General features: G+C 54.5%; 3 protein-coding genes across 3 annotated transcripts; 1 reads left to right on the top strand and 2 right to left on the bottom strand.

Annotated features, from left to right (window-relative positions):
- Window positions 1-1,981: 1,981 nt before the first annotated feature.
- CkaCkLH20_05042 (ABC transporter) lies at window positions 1,982-5,151 on the top strand (the record flags this gene model as incomplete). Its single annotated transcript, XM_038887761.1, has 3 exons — window positions 1,982-2,461; window positions 2,515-4,664; window positions 4,731-5,151. The coding sequence occupies 3 exons, from the start codon at window positions 1,982-1,984 to the stop codon at window positions 5,149-5,151; spliced, it is 3,051 nt and encodes a 1,016-aa protein (XP_038746803.1).
- Window positions 5,152-7,457: 2,306 nt separating this feature from the next.
- On the bottom strand, window positions 7,458-9,049 carry CkaCkLH20_05041 (sphingosine n-acyltransferase lac1; the record flags this gene model as incomplete). The annotated part of the gene is made up of 3 exons (XM_038887760.1): window positions 7,458-7,901; window positions 7,975-8,694; window positions 8,852-9,049. The coding sequence occupies 3 exons, from the start codon at window positions 9,047-9,049 to the stop codon at window positions 7,458-7,460; spliced, it is 1,362 nt and encodes a 453-aa protein (XP_038746802.1).
- Window positions 9,050-13,450: 4,401 nt separating this feature from the next.
- CkaCkLH20_05040 (uncharacterized protein) lies at window positions 13,451-15,637 on the bottom strand (the record flags this gene model as incomplete). Its single annotated transcript, XM_038887759.1, has 1 exon — window positions 13,451-15,637. One exon carries the CDS (start codon window positions 15,635-15,637, stop codon window positions 13,451-13,453), a length of 2,187 nt encoding a protein of 728 aa, XP_038746801.1.
- Window positions 15,638-16,053: the final 416 nt, after the last annotated feature.

The following is a 16,053-nucleotide window of genomic DNA, read 5'->3' as shown; positions in this document are numbered from 1 at the left end:
CCAAAAAGAGTTCCTTCCTGCTGAGGTCGGGTAGTCGTGGTTGTGGTTGTATTAGCCGCTACCACCCACACCCAACCTTCCATTCCCTGCCCTCACTTTAGCAGCTAGACCTTCCTTACACATGGGAACGGGACAACCGACCTTATTTTTCCCTCTGGACGCGCTACATCTGTATATGGCAGTTGGCCTAGGCCGCTCTTCCTCTTTTGGCCGATCCGCACCAACCTTTCAGAGTGTGGCAGCCCGCAGGTGTGTGCCGCTGTAAGGTAGTCGGTACCTGCTTTTGTACTTCTTCCATCGGTGCATCCCACTTGCCCACCCATTCGCTCCTGCCCTGCCCACCCCTCCCTCCAAGTAAATCGAACATCGTCACCGTCACCACCCTTCAAGCCGCCAGTGGGCTGTGGATTTGATTGGATTTTTCTTTGCTTCTTTTTTCCCTCCTTCCATCCTTTCGAGTCTTTTCATCTTTCCTGCATTTTTCGACAACGGCCCCGGTTGGAATTCTCCTTCCCGCCGTCGTTTGTGCCGGAGAGAGTTAGCTGACCGTCGCTCGTTTCATATCGCAGCGCCAAATATCAGCTACCAACCTCACGTAGGTAGGCAGCTTCAGCAAAAGCCGGAGGGGAAAAATATCAGCTACCTTCCGCCGCAAACCTCCAATTCCTCCCATCTCCAAAGCCACAGCTACGAGTATCCGGCACCAACCCCGGCTTTCGGTAGCTGCTTGACCACCGCAGTCACGCTCTCAAGTCCATCCATCTACGGACCCGAGGTCCTTCTTTCCCAGACTTCTCCCCAGTCACAAGCTTTCTCTTCCTTGGTTACCTCCCACAAATCCAAGGAATCGTCGACTTCCGAATCGGTCCATCTTTCGGAGGCCAATATACAGCTTTCAGCAGGACTCGTCCACTTCGCCGCCGCTGTCGCCGCCGCCGCCGCCGCAGCTGCGTAAGGCACTGACTGCGTTCTTGCGCCGCCTATCCCGTCTCTTGCCTCAGATCGAAAGCACAGCCTGCTTCTTGCGAAAAAGCCCACCAAGAAACAAGACCCCACTACAGTCCTCGGCCGCCGAGTACCGCAGTACCTGTATTCTGACAAGTCTTGACTCGACTTCCAGGGACTTCGGGTGGCTTTTCGCCACTGAGCAAGTCAGCAGACCCCACCACTACTCCAACTGAACAGGGCCCCTCTGTACCGCCCTGTGGTCCTGTGGATTCCCACCCGACCTCACCTCACCTGCACCACGACCTGCACCACGACCTGCACCCCCGGCACCACGAGCCTTTGGGAACACCACCACGCTTGCACGACGCCCCCCCCGGTCTCAGCGCCTTCGACCCCTACCTCACCCCGGCACCAACTAAGGACCCAGGACCCAGAACCCAGAACCCAGAACCTTTCCATTTCGACGGGCGGGTAATCGCCTGCCACTGCCAGGCCACACTCGCGTCTCCAGTCGCTGAGGTGCTGCACTTGTTGTCGTCCTGCAGTACGGAGTACTTGCTGCTGCTACCTTACCTTACATACCTACTACCTACGGCACTGCTCCAACATCTTGGTCCCGAAACGAGATCTCGTGTCTGCCTCTTGTCTCTTGTGGGCTCCCACTTCCCTTACGACGCTTCGGCTGCAACTTGCCACGGGGACCACGCCGACGCATCTGCAGCTCCGCGCCAATACCTTAGTATCCCAAGGGACTCAAAGGGCAATGGTGTGAGGTAACCACTAACAACATATCCTCGGTGATCCAATCGTAAGTAACGTACCCTTTTCTACCTCTCAACTAACTTCTTCCACCACTCTCGCTACAACTCTTATTTTGCTTTTGCTTTTGCTTCTACCTCTGCCTCGCGACTCTTCTCTTTTCTTTCCTTTCCCTCTTTGCTTCCTCCCTCCTCTCTCCCGCGCAGGGGGGTTGCTTTCCCTTGTACTGTTTGTTCCTGACATCTGACTTTCTCGCCCCCAAACAGTTCACACCATGGCTGGTGTCGAGAAACCGCCGCTGTCGATGCGGCTCGACGACCCCTTCGACCACGACGACTTGACCATTGCCTGTCGCAATGGCTCCTGGGCCGCCTGCACACTCAAACGCGCCTTGATAACATACCCCGCCGTCCTGTTGGTCGTATTCATTGTCACGGCCGCAACCTACACAATCGTCACGGCGAAGAAAGAAGAGGACGAGTCCAAGGTGGAGGACTTGCTGGGCCCGGGCGGTAAAAGGCTTCCCGTCACCAAGAAGAAGAAGCGCCGCGAAGACGACAACACCGAACGCACACGAATCGGCCCGGTCCTCTCTCCCACCTCGAAAACATGGCTGAAATGGATCAGTCTCGCCGTCTTCTTGTCCTTCATCGCCAGTGGTGTTGCCCACATCAGCCATGTGGTAGAGGAGTTGGAAACGGCCGGGCTGCCCAAAGACGGCGTCAAGCGGTGGGAGGAATCGCAGAACATGGCGGTACGGCAACCCTCGCGCTCCCCGGTCCGTGAATCTAGGCTAATTGGACACAGGTCTACCTCATAGGCTCGCCGAATCTGTACCTGTACCTGTTTTTCACGCTTCTCGAATGGCGCGACAGTCCCATGATAGCCCACTTCGTCACCTGGACTCTCGGTCTGGTTGGCGAGTTGACCATCTGCGTCTGCACCTTCGTCTGGGTCATGGAGCCTCAGTACATCAAAAGGTCTAAGGGCCTCGAAGAGCTTCCGGCCTCCAAGTGGGACATGGTCGACCTCATCATCTACGTCATCCGCCTAGTCTTGATGATCACTCTCGTCGGCATCTACGCCGCAGCTTGGGCCAAGAAACCACGACACGAAGAAGACAAAGTCGAGGAGCGAGCTTCCGCGCCCGTGGAGGAGAGTACACCCCTACTCCACGGTTCACGTACATCGTACAGCAGTCAGTCTGGACGGGATACGAACGGACGCTCCCTCCGCAACTCTCGGAACGGTAGTACTGTCAGCAACACTAATGGCGCGGCAGACGGTGCCACTGCTAAGGACTACCGAGAGCCTGGTTTCTATCGACCCGACAAGGCACCCCACAAGACCTGGTGGGAATATATCCGAAGCTACAGGATCTTCATCCAGTATCAGTGGCCCAAGAATTCGCCACGCCTCAAGCTCCTCTACTGCCTCTGCTGTGTCCTTTTGCTTGCTCAGAGGACGATTAACGTCTTCGTCCCTCTGGTAGTAGGCGCACTCACCGACCAGTTGACTAAGGGCGAGGCACCCTGGTTCATGCTGAGCGTGTTCATCGTCTTGCGGCTCATGCAGGGCTCTGGCATGCTTCTCGACGCACTGCGCGCGATTATGTGGGTGCCCATCTCACAGAATTCTTACAGGGCCTTGACTACGTCAGCCTTCGAACACGTCCACTCTCTCAGTCTGGACTTCCACCTCGGAAAACGCACCGGCGAAGTATTGTCTGCTCTCAACAAAGGCGCATCTATCAACTCTTTCCTCGAACAGGCGACATTTTCGGTATTGCCCATGGTTATTGATCTGTTCACGGCAATTACCGTCTTCTACTGGGTCTTCGACCCAACATACGCCGCCATCGTCAGCTGTTTGACATTCTGGTACCTGTTTCTCACAATAAGAATGGCGCAGACTCGGGCCGACCAGCGAAGAATCATGTCAAATGCGGACAGGGAAGAGGAAGCCGTGAAGAATGACTCGATTACTAGTTATGAGACGGTCAAATACTTCAACGCAGAGCAGAAGGAATTCGGCCGTTACAGGGATGCTATTAACTCCTACCAAGACGCCGAGAGAAAGGTCACATGGGGCGTCAACCGGATGAACATCATTCAGGCTTGCGTCTTCATCATGGGATTCAGCGTGGTGTTGGTCTTCGGTGCCTACCAAGTGACGAGCGGCACAAAGCGTGTCGGCAGCTTCGTCACTCTGATGACATACCTCAACCAGCTGCAGCAGCCTCTCAACATCTTTGGCTCGTTCTATAGGACAATCCAGCAGGCCTTGATTAGTGGCGAGCGCCTCCTGGAGCTGTTCAAGGTCAAGCCCACGGTTGTTGACATGGAGCACGCGAAGCCGTTGACGGAGTGTAAGGGACACATCCGGTGGAAGAATGTCGCATTCAACTACGACTCCAAGAGCAAGGCTCTGAAGGATCTCGACTTCGAATGCAAGCCCGGCACCACAACCGCGTTCGTTGGAGAATCTGGAGGCGGCAAATCGACCGTTTTCCGCCTGATGTTCCGGTACTACAACACTACTTCGGGAAGCATCGAGATTGACGGCCAAGATGTCAAGGACCTTACTATTGATTCGGTCAGGAAGTTCATCGGAGTTGTCCCTCAAGACACAACGCTCTTCAATGAGTCGCTCATGTACAACCTCAAGTATGCCAGGGAGGGTGTCACAGACGATGAAGTCTACGACGCCTGCAGGGCAGCCAGCATCCACGATCGGATCATGTCCTTCCCTGATCAGTACAACACCAAGGTTGGCGAGCGCGGCCTGAAGCTGAGCGGTGGTGAAAGGCAGCGAGTTGCAATTGCGCGAACCATTATCAAGGATCCCAAGATCATCATGCTGGACGAAGCCACTTCAGCTCTCGACGCGCATACCGAACAGCAGATCCAGGACAAACTTGGACACTTGGGCCAGGGCCGGACACTTCTAATCATAGCGTGAGTTTGAGTCCCTTTGTTACTGAACCGAATCTTGCCGGGTTCTCATGCTAACATGTGAAACAGGCACCGCTTGTCCACAATCACACATGCTGACCAGATCATTGTTCTCAACAATGGCACCATCGCTGAGAAGGGTACCCATGAGGAACTTGTTAACGCCAACGGACGGTACGCTTCGATGTGGGAGAAGCAAGTGCAGGCCGAACGCGCTGCTGAGAAGGCTCGCGCTGCCAATAGGAAGGCACAGAAGCTTCTTAAGAAGGCCCAGTTCCCCAGGGCTAAGAAGCAAACGGACGGACACTCAGACGGTGGTTACACTAGCCTTGACTCATCGACGATCCTGCCCGGCAGCTCCGGTGCCAACTCGAAGGCGAACACAACTGGTGACGATTCTAGTAGTGCAGCAAGCAGCAGTTCTGACGCCGATTCGATACGCAGTGATCACCACGACTCGGATCACTCAGAGCATCATGAGCGAAACTAGACATTACATCAACAACTTTCCGAAACATGTTACACAGCATGACTCAACAGGGCAAACAGACTTCAAGAAGCCCTCGACGTTTGGATCAACGTCATCTACCAACCCCCCTACTCATACCACACCTTAATATGCGGTCACTCCATCCAGTATCGCACATTTTCATTCACGAATACAACGAAGGCACGCGCCTTTTACGAACCAGGTACCACGGATTAACGGCTTAAGAATGCATCATACCGGCGACTCGGAGTTTGGAGTTCACAAATACACTTCTTTTCCCCTCCTCTTCATCATCGAGACCCCGAAAACGAAAAAGGGACTTTCACGAGTAATTCAAAAACGGTGGCCTTGAGAAACGGTCTCTCGGCCCGGCTCGGTTGGTTGGCAAGGGGAATCATCTCAAAAACAACTTCTCTCTTTCGGATACATCATATCCAGCCTTCGATTCATAGTATGTCTTTCCACGCGCGAATCGTCTTTCTAGCCGGACACTACATTTCTCGTTCAACATCGTCATCGTCATCCAGGGAGGGGACGGTCTCCCCTTAATCATGGGATTACACTACACATTCAAGAATTGCTTTCGAGTATTACAGAGTCGTCACCTGCTACCATGGGCAGGCTGTTCGGCAATGCAACGCGGATACCACAGTCTTACATACCGGGATTGGTCCTTTTTTTTTCGATTTGACGGTTGGTGGGAGGGTTGGATTTCGGGAAAGGCTTTGGTGAGCCTTTCGGAAGGGGGGTCCACGGAACGGAGGCAGGTTTTGCATTGGCATTGTTAAAATCCCACGCGGACAAGCGATGGGTGCAGCCGGATAGCGGAGGGTCTTCCTGGGTAGAAACGGGCCATTTCCTACATGGAGGAGGACTGTTTCTGACGCAGGATGACAAGCCAATCTTGGTCTGCTTTGCTTCTATTTCAATTTTTTTTTTGGGCCGGGTTGGGCATACAAAGAGAAACTGGACGGACAGACATTCTCAGCATTGTGTTTTTTTGGGCTGGCTACAGATCAGCTTCGCAGCGGTTAGGGTTCATAGAAGGTATCCCTCTCGGCAGATTCGAGAGATCAGAATTGCTTATGCCTAGCGAAAACAGGCATCTTACTTCAAAACGTCATTCAGTCGCCGTGATCTCGTGTGTCGTGTCGTATTTGGTGACGAGCCGGGTACATCTTGGGAACGGCCTAGGAAGTAATACAACACCAAGATTTCGGTGTGCCACTCACGACAAATATACGTTACATCTGGCAATATGTAGATATTACTCCAGTGGTATTGTGAGCGAACAAGCAGAGAACAACGTACACTTTCTTCATTCTCTGGGCCCGAAATTTGGCTCCCGAAACGCCAGAACCCGACTCCGAGGTCAGCCTCCGTCTATAGTCAAATCACCGCCGCTTCCACCCGTGTTTTCACGTTTCTGTCCTCATCCATGCTTTCCTCGTATCGCAACCGGGGAAGAGGGTGGTGCCTCGCTCTCAGCAACGCCACCATCTTCTTCCACCGCCCTTTTTCGCACCCCCAGGATTCCGATCAGATCGTCCGTCATGAGGTTGCATTGTGCGAGATCGAGACTCAGATGTCGTGAGCATGGGAATGTGATAGATGAGCATGTTTTCAGCAGAAGCGCGCACGCGCGGGCGCAAGCGGTGTGGCAGGCAGGTTTGGCCGAGTCGCGCGGAGGGAGGGTGCGCCGTCAACGACCACGGACGCACACCTGTCTCAGTTCCTCCACCTCCGCACCACCCACCACCACCGAGGGAGGTTCTCCTTGGCACACACACCCACACTGCCACTCAGCCACAGTCTTGCCTGGCACCCAACCACGTAATACGGATTATCCGCGAGTAGCCGCCGGTCATCTCTGTCATTGCCTGGCGGCTGTCTTTTGACTATTCCTGCTCTTGTGGGAAATGGCATGGATCCGATGGAATTCCCGTGGGTTCTCGTGAGTCCGGGTCTCATGGTGTGCTTCGGCAACAAATGACTCTTGAAATCGTTTCGGGTGTATTAATAGTCAGTGCGGCTGGGCTGCGCAATCCCGAACGCTCTGCACCTCATGTTTCGGCGGTCGATAATTAACCCGCTTTTTCAAGCTCGAGAAGGTTGAGTGATCATGTTACTCCGATCTGTTGGACGGTCGCCTGATGAGTCGTTGATGTACTCCGCTTCCTCGTCTCCTTTATGCTGATCCATCTGTAGCCGCGGGACGTGACGATGCTCATATACAAGCGAATGATTTCATAAACCAGAAACACCGAACATCATGCTTTCGTCTTGATCCTTCCGTGAAGGGTCTTCTATCTCGCGCGACCGTTGACGGCTCTAGCTTTTGCTGCCGCACTGGTGCTTGCGCCCGTCGTGTGACCGTTGGTCACCTCCGCAGGCAGGGCCTTCTGCTGAGTTTCGTCCTCGGCGTCCGTGCCCTCGGCTTCGCTGCGGTCATCCTCTGCAATGTCGTAGGCGAGGAAGCGGTATGCGATTCGGAAAATGTGGAAGAGCCAGAAGAGATTCAGGGCTTGTAGACAACCCAAAAGACCAAGGGTGATGTACTGTGACAGTGTGCACTTGTACTGCTGGGTCGCCCAGTTGAGCTCAAAGGGTCCGACGGTGGTATACTCTGTGAAGAGCGATAGGATGATCTTGAGGTTGATGTAGTGACGCAGATAAATCCATACGCTGACGAAGAAGAAAAAGTACGGTGCTACAATCGGTGAGTCGATATAGTTGAGTGTCTTGGACGTCTATCTTTACGTTAACGAACGAATTCTTTTCCAAATACGATACATTATGCTTCGCAGCGTGGTCAAGACTTACAGCGAGAAAGAAGTCACTAATATCATGGGTCGTGTAGACTGCAAGACCCATGTACGTGAAGTGAAAGCGGTAGCTGAGGGCAATCAGAGCAAGACTGACGATGTGATGGCCCACGAGTTCCTTGAAATCCTTGCGAGGCTTTTCCAAACCAAGCAACAGGACCAGAGCCTGTTGTGCCCAGTACGCAGCCTGGAAGAGATAGTAGAACTTGAAGCCGGCCTCGTGTGTCATGTGAGGAAAGTCCTCATACATGCCACGGGTACTGAAGTACCAAACAGGCGTCTTGCTCATGACGTACAGACCAGCAGGACCTAGACAGGCGAAGTAAATGGCCGTATACATCTGTTCCATAAACCGAGCCTGCTTCCCACGAGATCGCAAACCAGCGGCACGAGCGAGTGGTCGCAGGAATTCCTGCATTATGAACTCACGAGTAAACGTGAGAACAATGGTGTAGAATGCCACGAAGGCTATGTCCCAAAGGCCCTTTCCATACTGGGTGGGCGCATCGGGTTTGGCGGGGTCGGGAGGTAGGCGGTAGGAGAGGAAAATGAAGCGAGAGATTGGGTTCGATTCGGTCGGGTTCACGGCATAGAGGCCGGCGACGACGGCGATGACGGCGGCGGGCACGAGATACGTGTGTTTGATCATGGCCTGACGGAAACGATAGAAGAAGCCGCGGGCACGCCGGCGTTTTGAGATTCGTTTGGTAGGACTGGACTAGAAAGAGACAGTTTGTTAGTCGTGTATGGACGGATTGCTGAAAGAAGTTGGAAGACGTAGGCCGCATCTGAAGTGGAAAATCTCTCCCAAGGAGAGAAAAGAGATATAATGGAAGACAGAAGGTTCATTAGGGCAAAGACGGAAGGGTTCTTACGGGCGGAATAGGGCTGTCGCCGGCCGTATAAGTTGCGAGTGCAGGGCCTGTGTCACCGGCACGTATGTCCTGGCCCAAGGCGCTAGACTTTCGACGTCGTGTGCTGCGGGAGTTTGAAGAGGAAGCGTGGTGTTCGACAGCCGAGTGTAAGTGGTCGACAGATGTGTTGAGGAGAGGAAATGGTTCGGAGTCGGCCATTGTCGCGACAGCCACGGATTGGGACGGCGTTTCGGTTCGTTTAAAGGGCTGGCGGGCAGGAGACACAGCTGGCCGACCGTGCTGGCCTCGAGGGAGAGGCGCGGGAAGGGGTGGACAGGGTCGGTCGCAGAATCGCAAGTTCGGTACCTCGAGGTAAGGTAGGAGACGGTACGGTAGGTAGGGCGACGACGGGTTTGAGTTTTGGTGGGCTATTGGCGAGTGCGGAGGAAGAGGACCGGATAACGTGGTTGCAGGTCGAAAAGGAGGTCCTGGTTATTTAGACGTCGAGATGGTCAGGGGGGTTCGTTGTCGATCATGTATCCGTAAAAAAGGCAGGGCGAAAGGCGGAAGGCGGTCGGCGGGTCTGTGGAGCAGGCAGCTGCTACTTGCTCACTAAGTAAGGTAAGGCACTGAGCGAACAAGTTGCGAGCGCTGCAATGGAACAGTGAACGATGCTTCAGTCGATACGGCGTGGTCCAAGTCCGTCTCAAGGGTGCTCCCTGAAGTTGCTTTGTTTCGTCGTCGGATTCGTCTGACCGTTGACCAGTCGTCCGTATTTCCTTTTCCTCCTGGGCCCCTTGCCAACGGGGTCAGAGCGAGAACTTCCTGCGTCGGCAAGAAAAAGAGGTCAGGAGGTTCGTTGCCAATGCTGTTGCTGAATAAGAATTGAAAAAAGGATGTAGACCAGAGGGAGGCATAGGAAACGTCTGAAATTAAACAAACAAAAAAAAAATCGACAGAAAAGAAATGATAGATCGCGACAAGAGGAGCCGGACCAACCAAATTGCACGGAGCCGGGTTGGAGGTCCATCTGCCGGTTAGCTCACCTTTACTACGTACCTTACTACTCTGTATTCCCTTACCTTCGGTCACTTCGCGGGGCAGCCCCATGGTAGCCCCATCGCACCCGTGGCTGACCCCTGCCTAAAACCAACCTCATCTTGCATCACATCGCTCCTCACATGCACCTGCACCGAAATGATGCACTGTCCATCTTTGGTGCTTTGGCTGCGCTGTACCTGCGTGTTTTGTGTTACCACCTTCCTCCTAGAGGCGAGTGTGGTATGATGAAAATTCGGAAACTCTGAGTGAACTCTTGCCGTCTTACCTACCCAGCTTAGTGTAGACATGTTTCTGGAACGTTGGAAGCAGTCCACGAGATATTTGCTATCTGTCTTGTCCCGCATTCTTACGACTCCACATCCATCCAACGTGCAGGACACTACCGCTGGCTGCAGCCACAACGTCGACGATTCCACCGGGACCACCCCTCCTCAACGGCCAACATGGCATTGCATCCCTCGACTTTGCTGCCCGAATGACATACCCACAGAGATGTCCCTGGTTGTTGTATGGGTTTCACAAAGCTCAATTGCGTCTGGCCCTGCTTGTGTATCCACCGAAAGCTGAGCTGGCAGCTTTGCTAACGAGTCAAGCCCGCCCCGCGATCGGGATCGAGATCGGAATCAGGAAAACCCATTCCACTATTTACGACGGCCTCTAATGCTATACCTGAAGTATCGATGCCCAAGCCCAAATGATCCTTCGTCGGACGAGTCCATATTACGCGGGGTCACAAACATCTTGTAGATTATCGAGCCTAAACATATCGTACGAATGGACAACAATCAAGAAGCCTCACTCAGGAGCCTCGTTCTCAAGAATTGCATCTACCGCGCAAGCCATCACCTTCACAACATCCAAGGCCACCGATTGGGGATCGGCATCAGCTCCGGTCTCTAACTTGCTTCCAATCCCCGTTTTCTGCCGATGTCAAACCTCCGGTCAGTCGTTCCCCGAGACATGCCAACCAAGTCAGAGCTTCGCAGCGTACCAGCATAATCCAATCCAGACCACCACACCCTCAACTGCTAGGGTTGCATTACAACATCACCAGCTTCGTGAGCACTGCATCTCGACCCAATCTGCTTAATCTAAACAGCCATCGCACCGTCATATACTCACGGCATCCACTGCAGCACTAGCAACGTGGTTCTCATTGCCACTCCAGCTTAACAAACAGCATGCATGTGAGTTGTTCTTAGGTTGGTACTCTACCGAAGTTGTCTCTCTTGCAGCAACAAGGTGAAGACATCTCTTATCTCAACCTCGGACGTCAGTCCCGTATCAACCCCACCAAACGAACAACCGCTAGCAACCTCCCCACAACACGCCTCTCACATGCAAACCTCCCGCCTCCCGCCCCACTAGCGCTGTAGTGTGAGCCTTTCCCGACTGCCTGGTCGGTCGTTTCTTCCCAAAACACATGTCGTCACCGAAGATCAGGGTCCGCCATCCAGCGATATGCCCATCGCAGCCACTTCTTCTAACCCAATGTTTTTCTAGATACCTAACTCCGGGCGTGCAGTCACCGCACCCGACAATTCCGGCCCCGGCAGTTCCGCGATTCATGTCTGGCCCCGTTAATCCCGACAACCCGGGAACACGCACGCCGCCAAACCCGTTTCCGGATTCCTCGGGGCACAGTAAGCCAGACACGGTCTTACCCATCGCTTACACTCAATCACAACTTTCCTTTGGTTCTCTCGGTCGCTGGTGGATGGCTTGCCATCACTCACGTCAGCAAACATAAAATTCCGCCTCGCGGACGCAACGGAGTATGAACAACTATCCCTCCCGACTCCGTGCTCGATTACTTAACATCCGAACGCCCCGTCATCACCGGCCGCAGTTGCGGCATACGCGACCGGACTCCACCAAAATTGCGCGCGCAGACGCCATCCAGCCACCTTCAGGCAATTAGGGGTGCCCGGCAAGATGGAGCAAAACGAAATGACTTTTCAGCTTGCCCGCGCCTCGTCGAAATAACGCCCAAAGACCAATCCGCCAAGAGGCCAAGCCCAGCAGACGAAATACCCTTCTTCACAGCCTCCCACAACAATCAAACTTCTCGTCTTCGGTCCCTTGAACCGAAAGAAACCCACGTCGTCCCAACCTGTTTGGCCGAGACCGATCAAAATCTGCTAATCTATCTCGACAAGATGTGTCCCTCCCACGCTGTCAACCTCGGATCAACCCTCCGTAACCTTGGCGAGCCTCACATTTGGCCCTTGGCGCAAAAGTCGGAAAGGGGTGTTGAAGGAAAAAAGCAAAAGTAGCCTCTGCTCCACAAAGCTTGTCCGACGTCCCAAGCCAAGAGGCGGTGGACGTAGCAATGTAGCAAGGGGAACCAAAAGGTGAATCGTACTCAATTCTTCAATGTAACGGCTAACGCAGCTTGGCCCAGCCCCCTATGGCGCCAAGCATGCCGCGTCGCGGGCGCTGAGTCGGGTGCTGCTGCTGCTGCTGCTGCTGCTGCTGCGCGCGTCTCCGCAAAATTATTTGTACCTTCTGAGAGAAAGCTCTGGTCAGTAAGTGTCGACATGAGCGCGCGCGGCGACGGCAGCAACGGTGGTTGAGTCCTTTGTCGTTTGCCCTGAAGATCTCCGTGTTTCGTTGCAGTGGTGTTGAAGGTGTGAGACAAGACGAACGTACGTCACCATCTTGCGCAACGCGTCAGTCGCCGGAGGCTGTGCTGCGCTCTGCTGTGCTGTAGTAATGAGTTCGTCGACCCTGGCAAAGACGGACAGTCGGGTGTAGGGAAGAAGTTTGCCCAGACAAGCTTGTGCAGGACACTCGATACTCCATTATTCGTTAGTGAGGTGTAAGGAATGGACGTGTTGGTGGCATGCTCCGTCGAAAATTGAGGTTTACATCGTGGGAGAGTGCTGGACGCGGAGTATTTACGTTATCTGTGTATCACCATGTCACGGTATGGAGTCGAAGTGAAGTAATGTTAACTGATTTGAATTCATTTCGTTGACGCGACTGTCGCTTGTCTTCCTCTCACCAACCTCATGCGTCCCCCTAGACAGCCCTACGTGGTATCTTTCCCCAACAATCCTCCTCCTCCTCTTCCCGAGCCCGGAAGCTCGAACTGTCACGTCCCCTAGCATGAGGCCCTATCAATTTCCAGCGCGCAAGTTGCTTTGCTCGCAGCCAAACTCGGAGCACGAGTCGGCACCTATCCAATCGCCGTAAAAGGTCAAAACATCTTCAACGCCTCTTCTCCAAGCCTGCTTCGCCGGCTAGGCTTTCCCGTAAGCCTCCAACATGTACAATCGGGTGCCCGTGTGTGGACCCCGCCATTATTCGCGGTAGTTCGTATGTTTTTTGGTGTTCCCCAGTCCCCTCGAGGCGTCTCCCCATATACACATCGAACACGTTCCATGTACTCCGCAATATACACCTTGTAAATTCAAAAGATATTGGCTCGTTCCGGAGCCGTCCGTTTTTTCCCCCGTGATGATGCGCCTTAGTGATGCGAAAGAGTAAAAAGCCACAGCGCCGCGCTTGTCGTAATCGAAACAGAAGTAGTCAGAAGCTCGGGAGGTTGCCCCGTCATGGAGTAGGCGGCGGTCCTAGGTCATCACCAGGCCGCCTGCTCTGAGGCACGCTGGGTGATCGCTCGTCGTACTCTTGATGTTGCGGGCGAACTCCTGGCCACAGGGGCGGTCGACTGGCTTGCTCGGGAGAGAGGTGTGAGAAGTTGCTTGCCGTCCTTCCGAGTGCTGGAGGGTGAGCCGATAGCGCGGCTGCTGGGGTCGGAGTGAGTGCGGAGGCGTCGCTGGCGGTTCTGATCAACGCCGTGCGTTCGGGCGATTCCTGACCGCGCTCCTCCTCCATAAGCTGTGCGAGAGCGGCGCCTTGCCTCGGCGGTGCTGGGATGACGGTGACCGGTAAGCTATCCGTCTCTGGCGTAGGACGCATCTTTTCTCTGATCTTCTCGGCCTGGGTTGCTGCAAAGTCTTCCAAGCGAGCCTTGAAGTCCCATCTTCCAGCATCGTCGTGACCTCCACGCATCTCCTGTTTCTCCTCACTCTGAGCCATCACTTCGGCCGGGGGGTCGCGTGCATTTCGTCGGAATACCAAGGACCTCCAACCCTTCTTGTTCTGCATCGCCGGATCCTCCTGTGCCTCTGTGTCGATTTCCACGGCCTTGTGAGTAGCTTGTCGAGGCACCGGGGCTGCCATGGACATTTCGTCATTGTCGGAGCTCGAGTCGCTTCTTGATGATGAAGAACTGCTCCTCGACATGGCCACTGCGGTATTGCGCTGCGGCATGGTCTGTGTGCCATGTTGACCGGCGGCTTCCGGTGTTCTCGACGTTGTTTCTGACGGCAGTTGATACCGTACGGCGTAAACAGTGCTTGCTGCGCTGGCGGTATCAGTCCGGCTCACAGGCGTAACAGCAGGAGCCGGTCGCGAGGGCCACATAGGCGGACGCAGCAAGCCTCCCATGGACCTTTGGCCAGTCTGGGCGTTGTTGGTGGCAGAGTTAGCATGGCTGTGGTTGGCTCGATATCTGTTGGCAATGTTTGACATGCCGGGCCAAAGGTTACTTCTGCCACTCGATGGTGGACCTTGAGCGCCAGCACCACCTGCAGGGCCGTCCTGGTCGCCTTCTCCATCCCTGGGACCGCCACGATTCTTCCTCCGCCTAAGCCAGGGGAACTCCGAGGCGGACACTTCCAGCATCTCGTCTCCGTCGAAAATTTCGCGTCCGAGAATGCCATCCTTCTTCTCTTCTCTTTCTAGTGCCTCGATCCTTTCCACCCATTCCCAGACTACCACGCTGGCACCTGCGGCACCGACCCAGCGGACGTAGTCTCCCCATCCGGTGAATTCGGGCTTCGCCATATCCAGCACGAAGAAAACAACCGGGACGAGGATGGCGAAGAGGGAAAGAGTGGAGACCAAGATCATGTTCTTCATCAAGGGGTGGTAAAAGGCGTAACGCTTCTTCATAAGCGAGTAGTAAATGACCCACGCGGCGTATAAGAGGCCGAGTGAGAGCTGAAATAGGTAGCTGAGAGCGGGAACGGCGTCGACGAAACTTCGAGGGCGGGCGTTTCCCTGGCTCCCGCTGGCGGGGTACTGGAAACTGTTCAGGGCGCTGAAGATGAGATTCAGGGTAATCAGCGCGAAGGCGGTCCACTTGATGATAACCTTTTCCCGCTGACGTGGGAAGAGTCGGGTCAAGGTTTGGGCTTGCGCCAGCCACAAAAACGTGTCGGAAATGAGGCGGATGACCTTCAACTCGGTACCGTCCATGACCTCCAACTGCATCTTCTTGGCATCCTGGATTGCCCATTGATATTGCTCTTCGGCGACTTTGAAGGTATCAGCGCTGGCGATTGTGAGAGAGATGGCCACCGTCACGGCAGCCACTTTTTGGAGCCACGGACGGCCGCCGATACTGATTCCATTCGTGGTGCCTCCGCTGGTGAAGCCGCGTCGGCCCAGGTAAACGATTCCACCGTCGAGAAAAGATCGCGGCGTAATAAACAGCATAATGACGAGCATGTAGGCCGTCACGGTCGTCGCGGCCAGGGCGTAGCAGACGGGGAAAATGGAGGCGTAGAAGGGATCGCGTAAATCCGTGTATTGTACCGTGCCGCCGGACGCGGTTTCTTCGTAGTTGATTCCATTGTTGGCGATGATGATGGGTGCAGCAGTCACGAATTTGACGGCGGCAGCCCCCAAAGAGGGCAGAGGACTCGCCGCTGGTGCAACGAGGTCCTCCATTGTCGCGGCGCCGACTCGTCGAATGCTTGTCGATGAGGAACTGAGCGGCCAGCCGCAGGCGAGGATCTAGAGAGGTTTCCTCCTATACGCGAACACTCGCCATCGAATGAACCATGCAGTCGTCGAGGGTTTCGCGGAGTCGATTGATGGTAGAGGGTATTTGTCGTCGGGGGGGAGACGCGAAGGTCAGTCGTGGGCTCGGTCGGGCGGACGGCTGCAGCGAGAGTCGAGGACACACGAGTCCGGGCGTTCCAGTTCCAAGTTTCCACACACAAAGTCGTTAGAGAATCGATCGGTGATTCGGTGGTCGAAGCATCGGTTAAGCGAAAGCCTCGAGGAGTAATAGCGAAAGCAGCGATTTCAGGTCGCAGTCGAATTGTCAATAAAACGGGTCGAAGTAGAAGTCGTCAGTTGCC

The sequence above is a fragment of the Colletotrichum karsti genome, assembly GCF_011947395.1.
Source record: "Colletotrichum karsti strain CkLH20 chromosome Unknown Scaffold14, whole genome shotgun sequence".
In the NCBI taxonomy this organism is placed as follows: Eukaryota; Fungi; Ascomycota; class Sordariomycetes; order Glomerellales; family Glomerellaceae; genus Colletotrichum; species Colletotrichum karsti.
The sequence above is the reverse complement of the archived record's forward strand: the minus strand, read 5'-3'. Positions and strand labels throughout refer to the sequence as shown.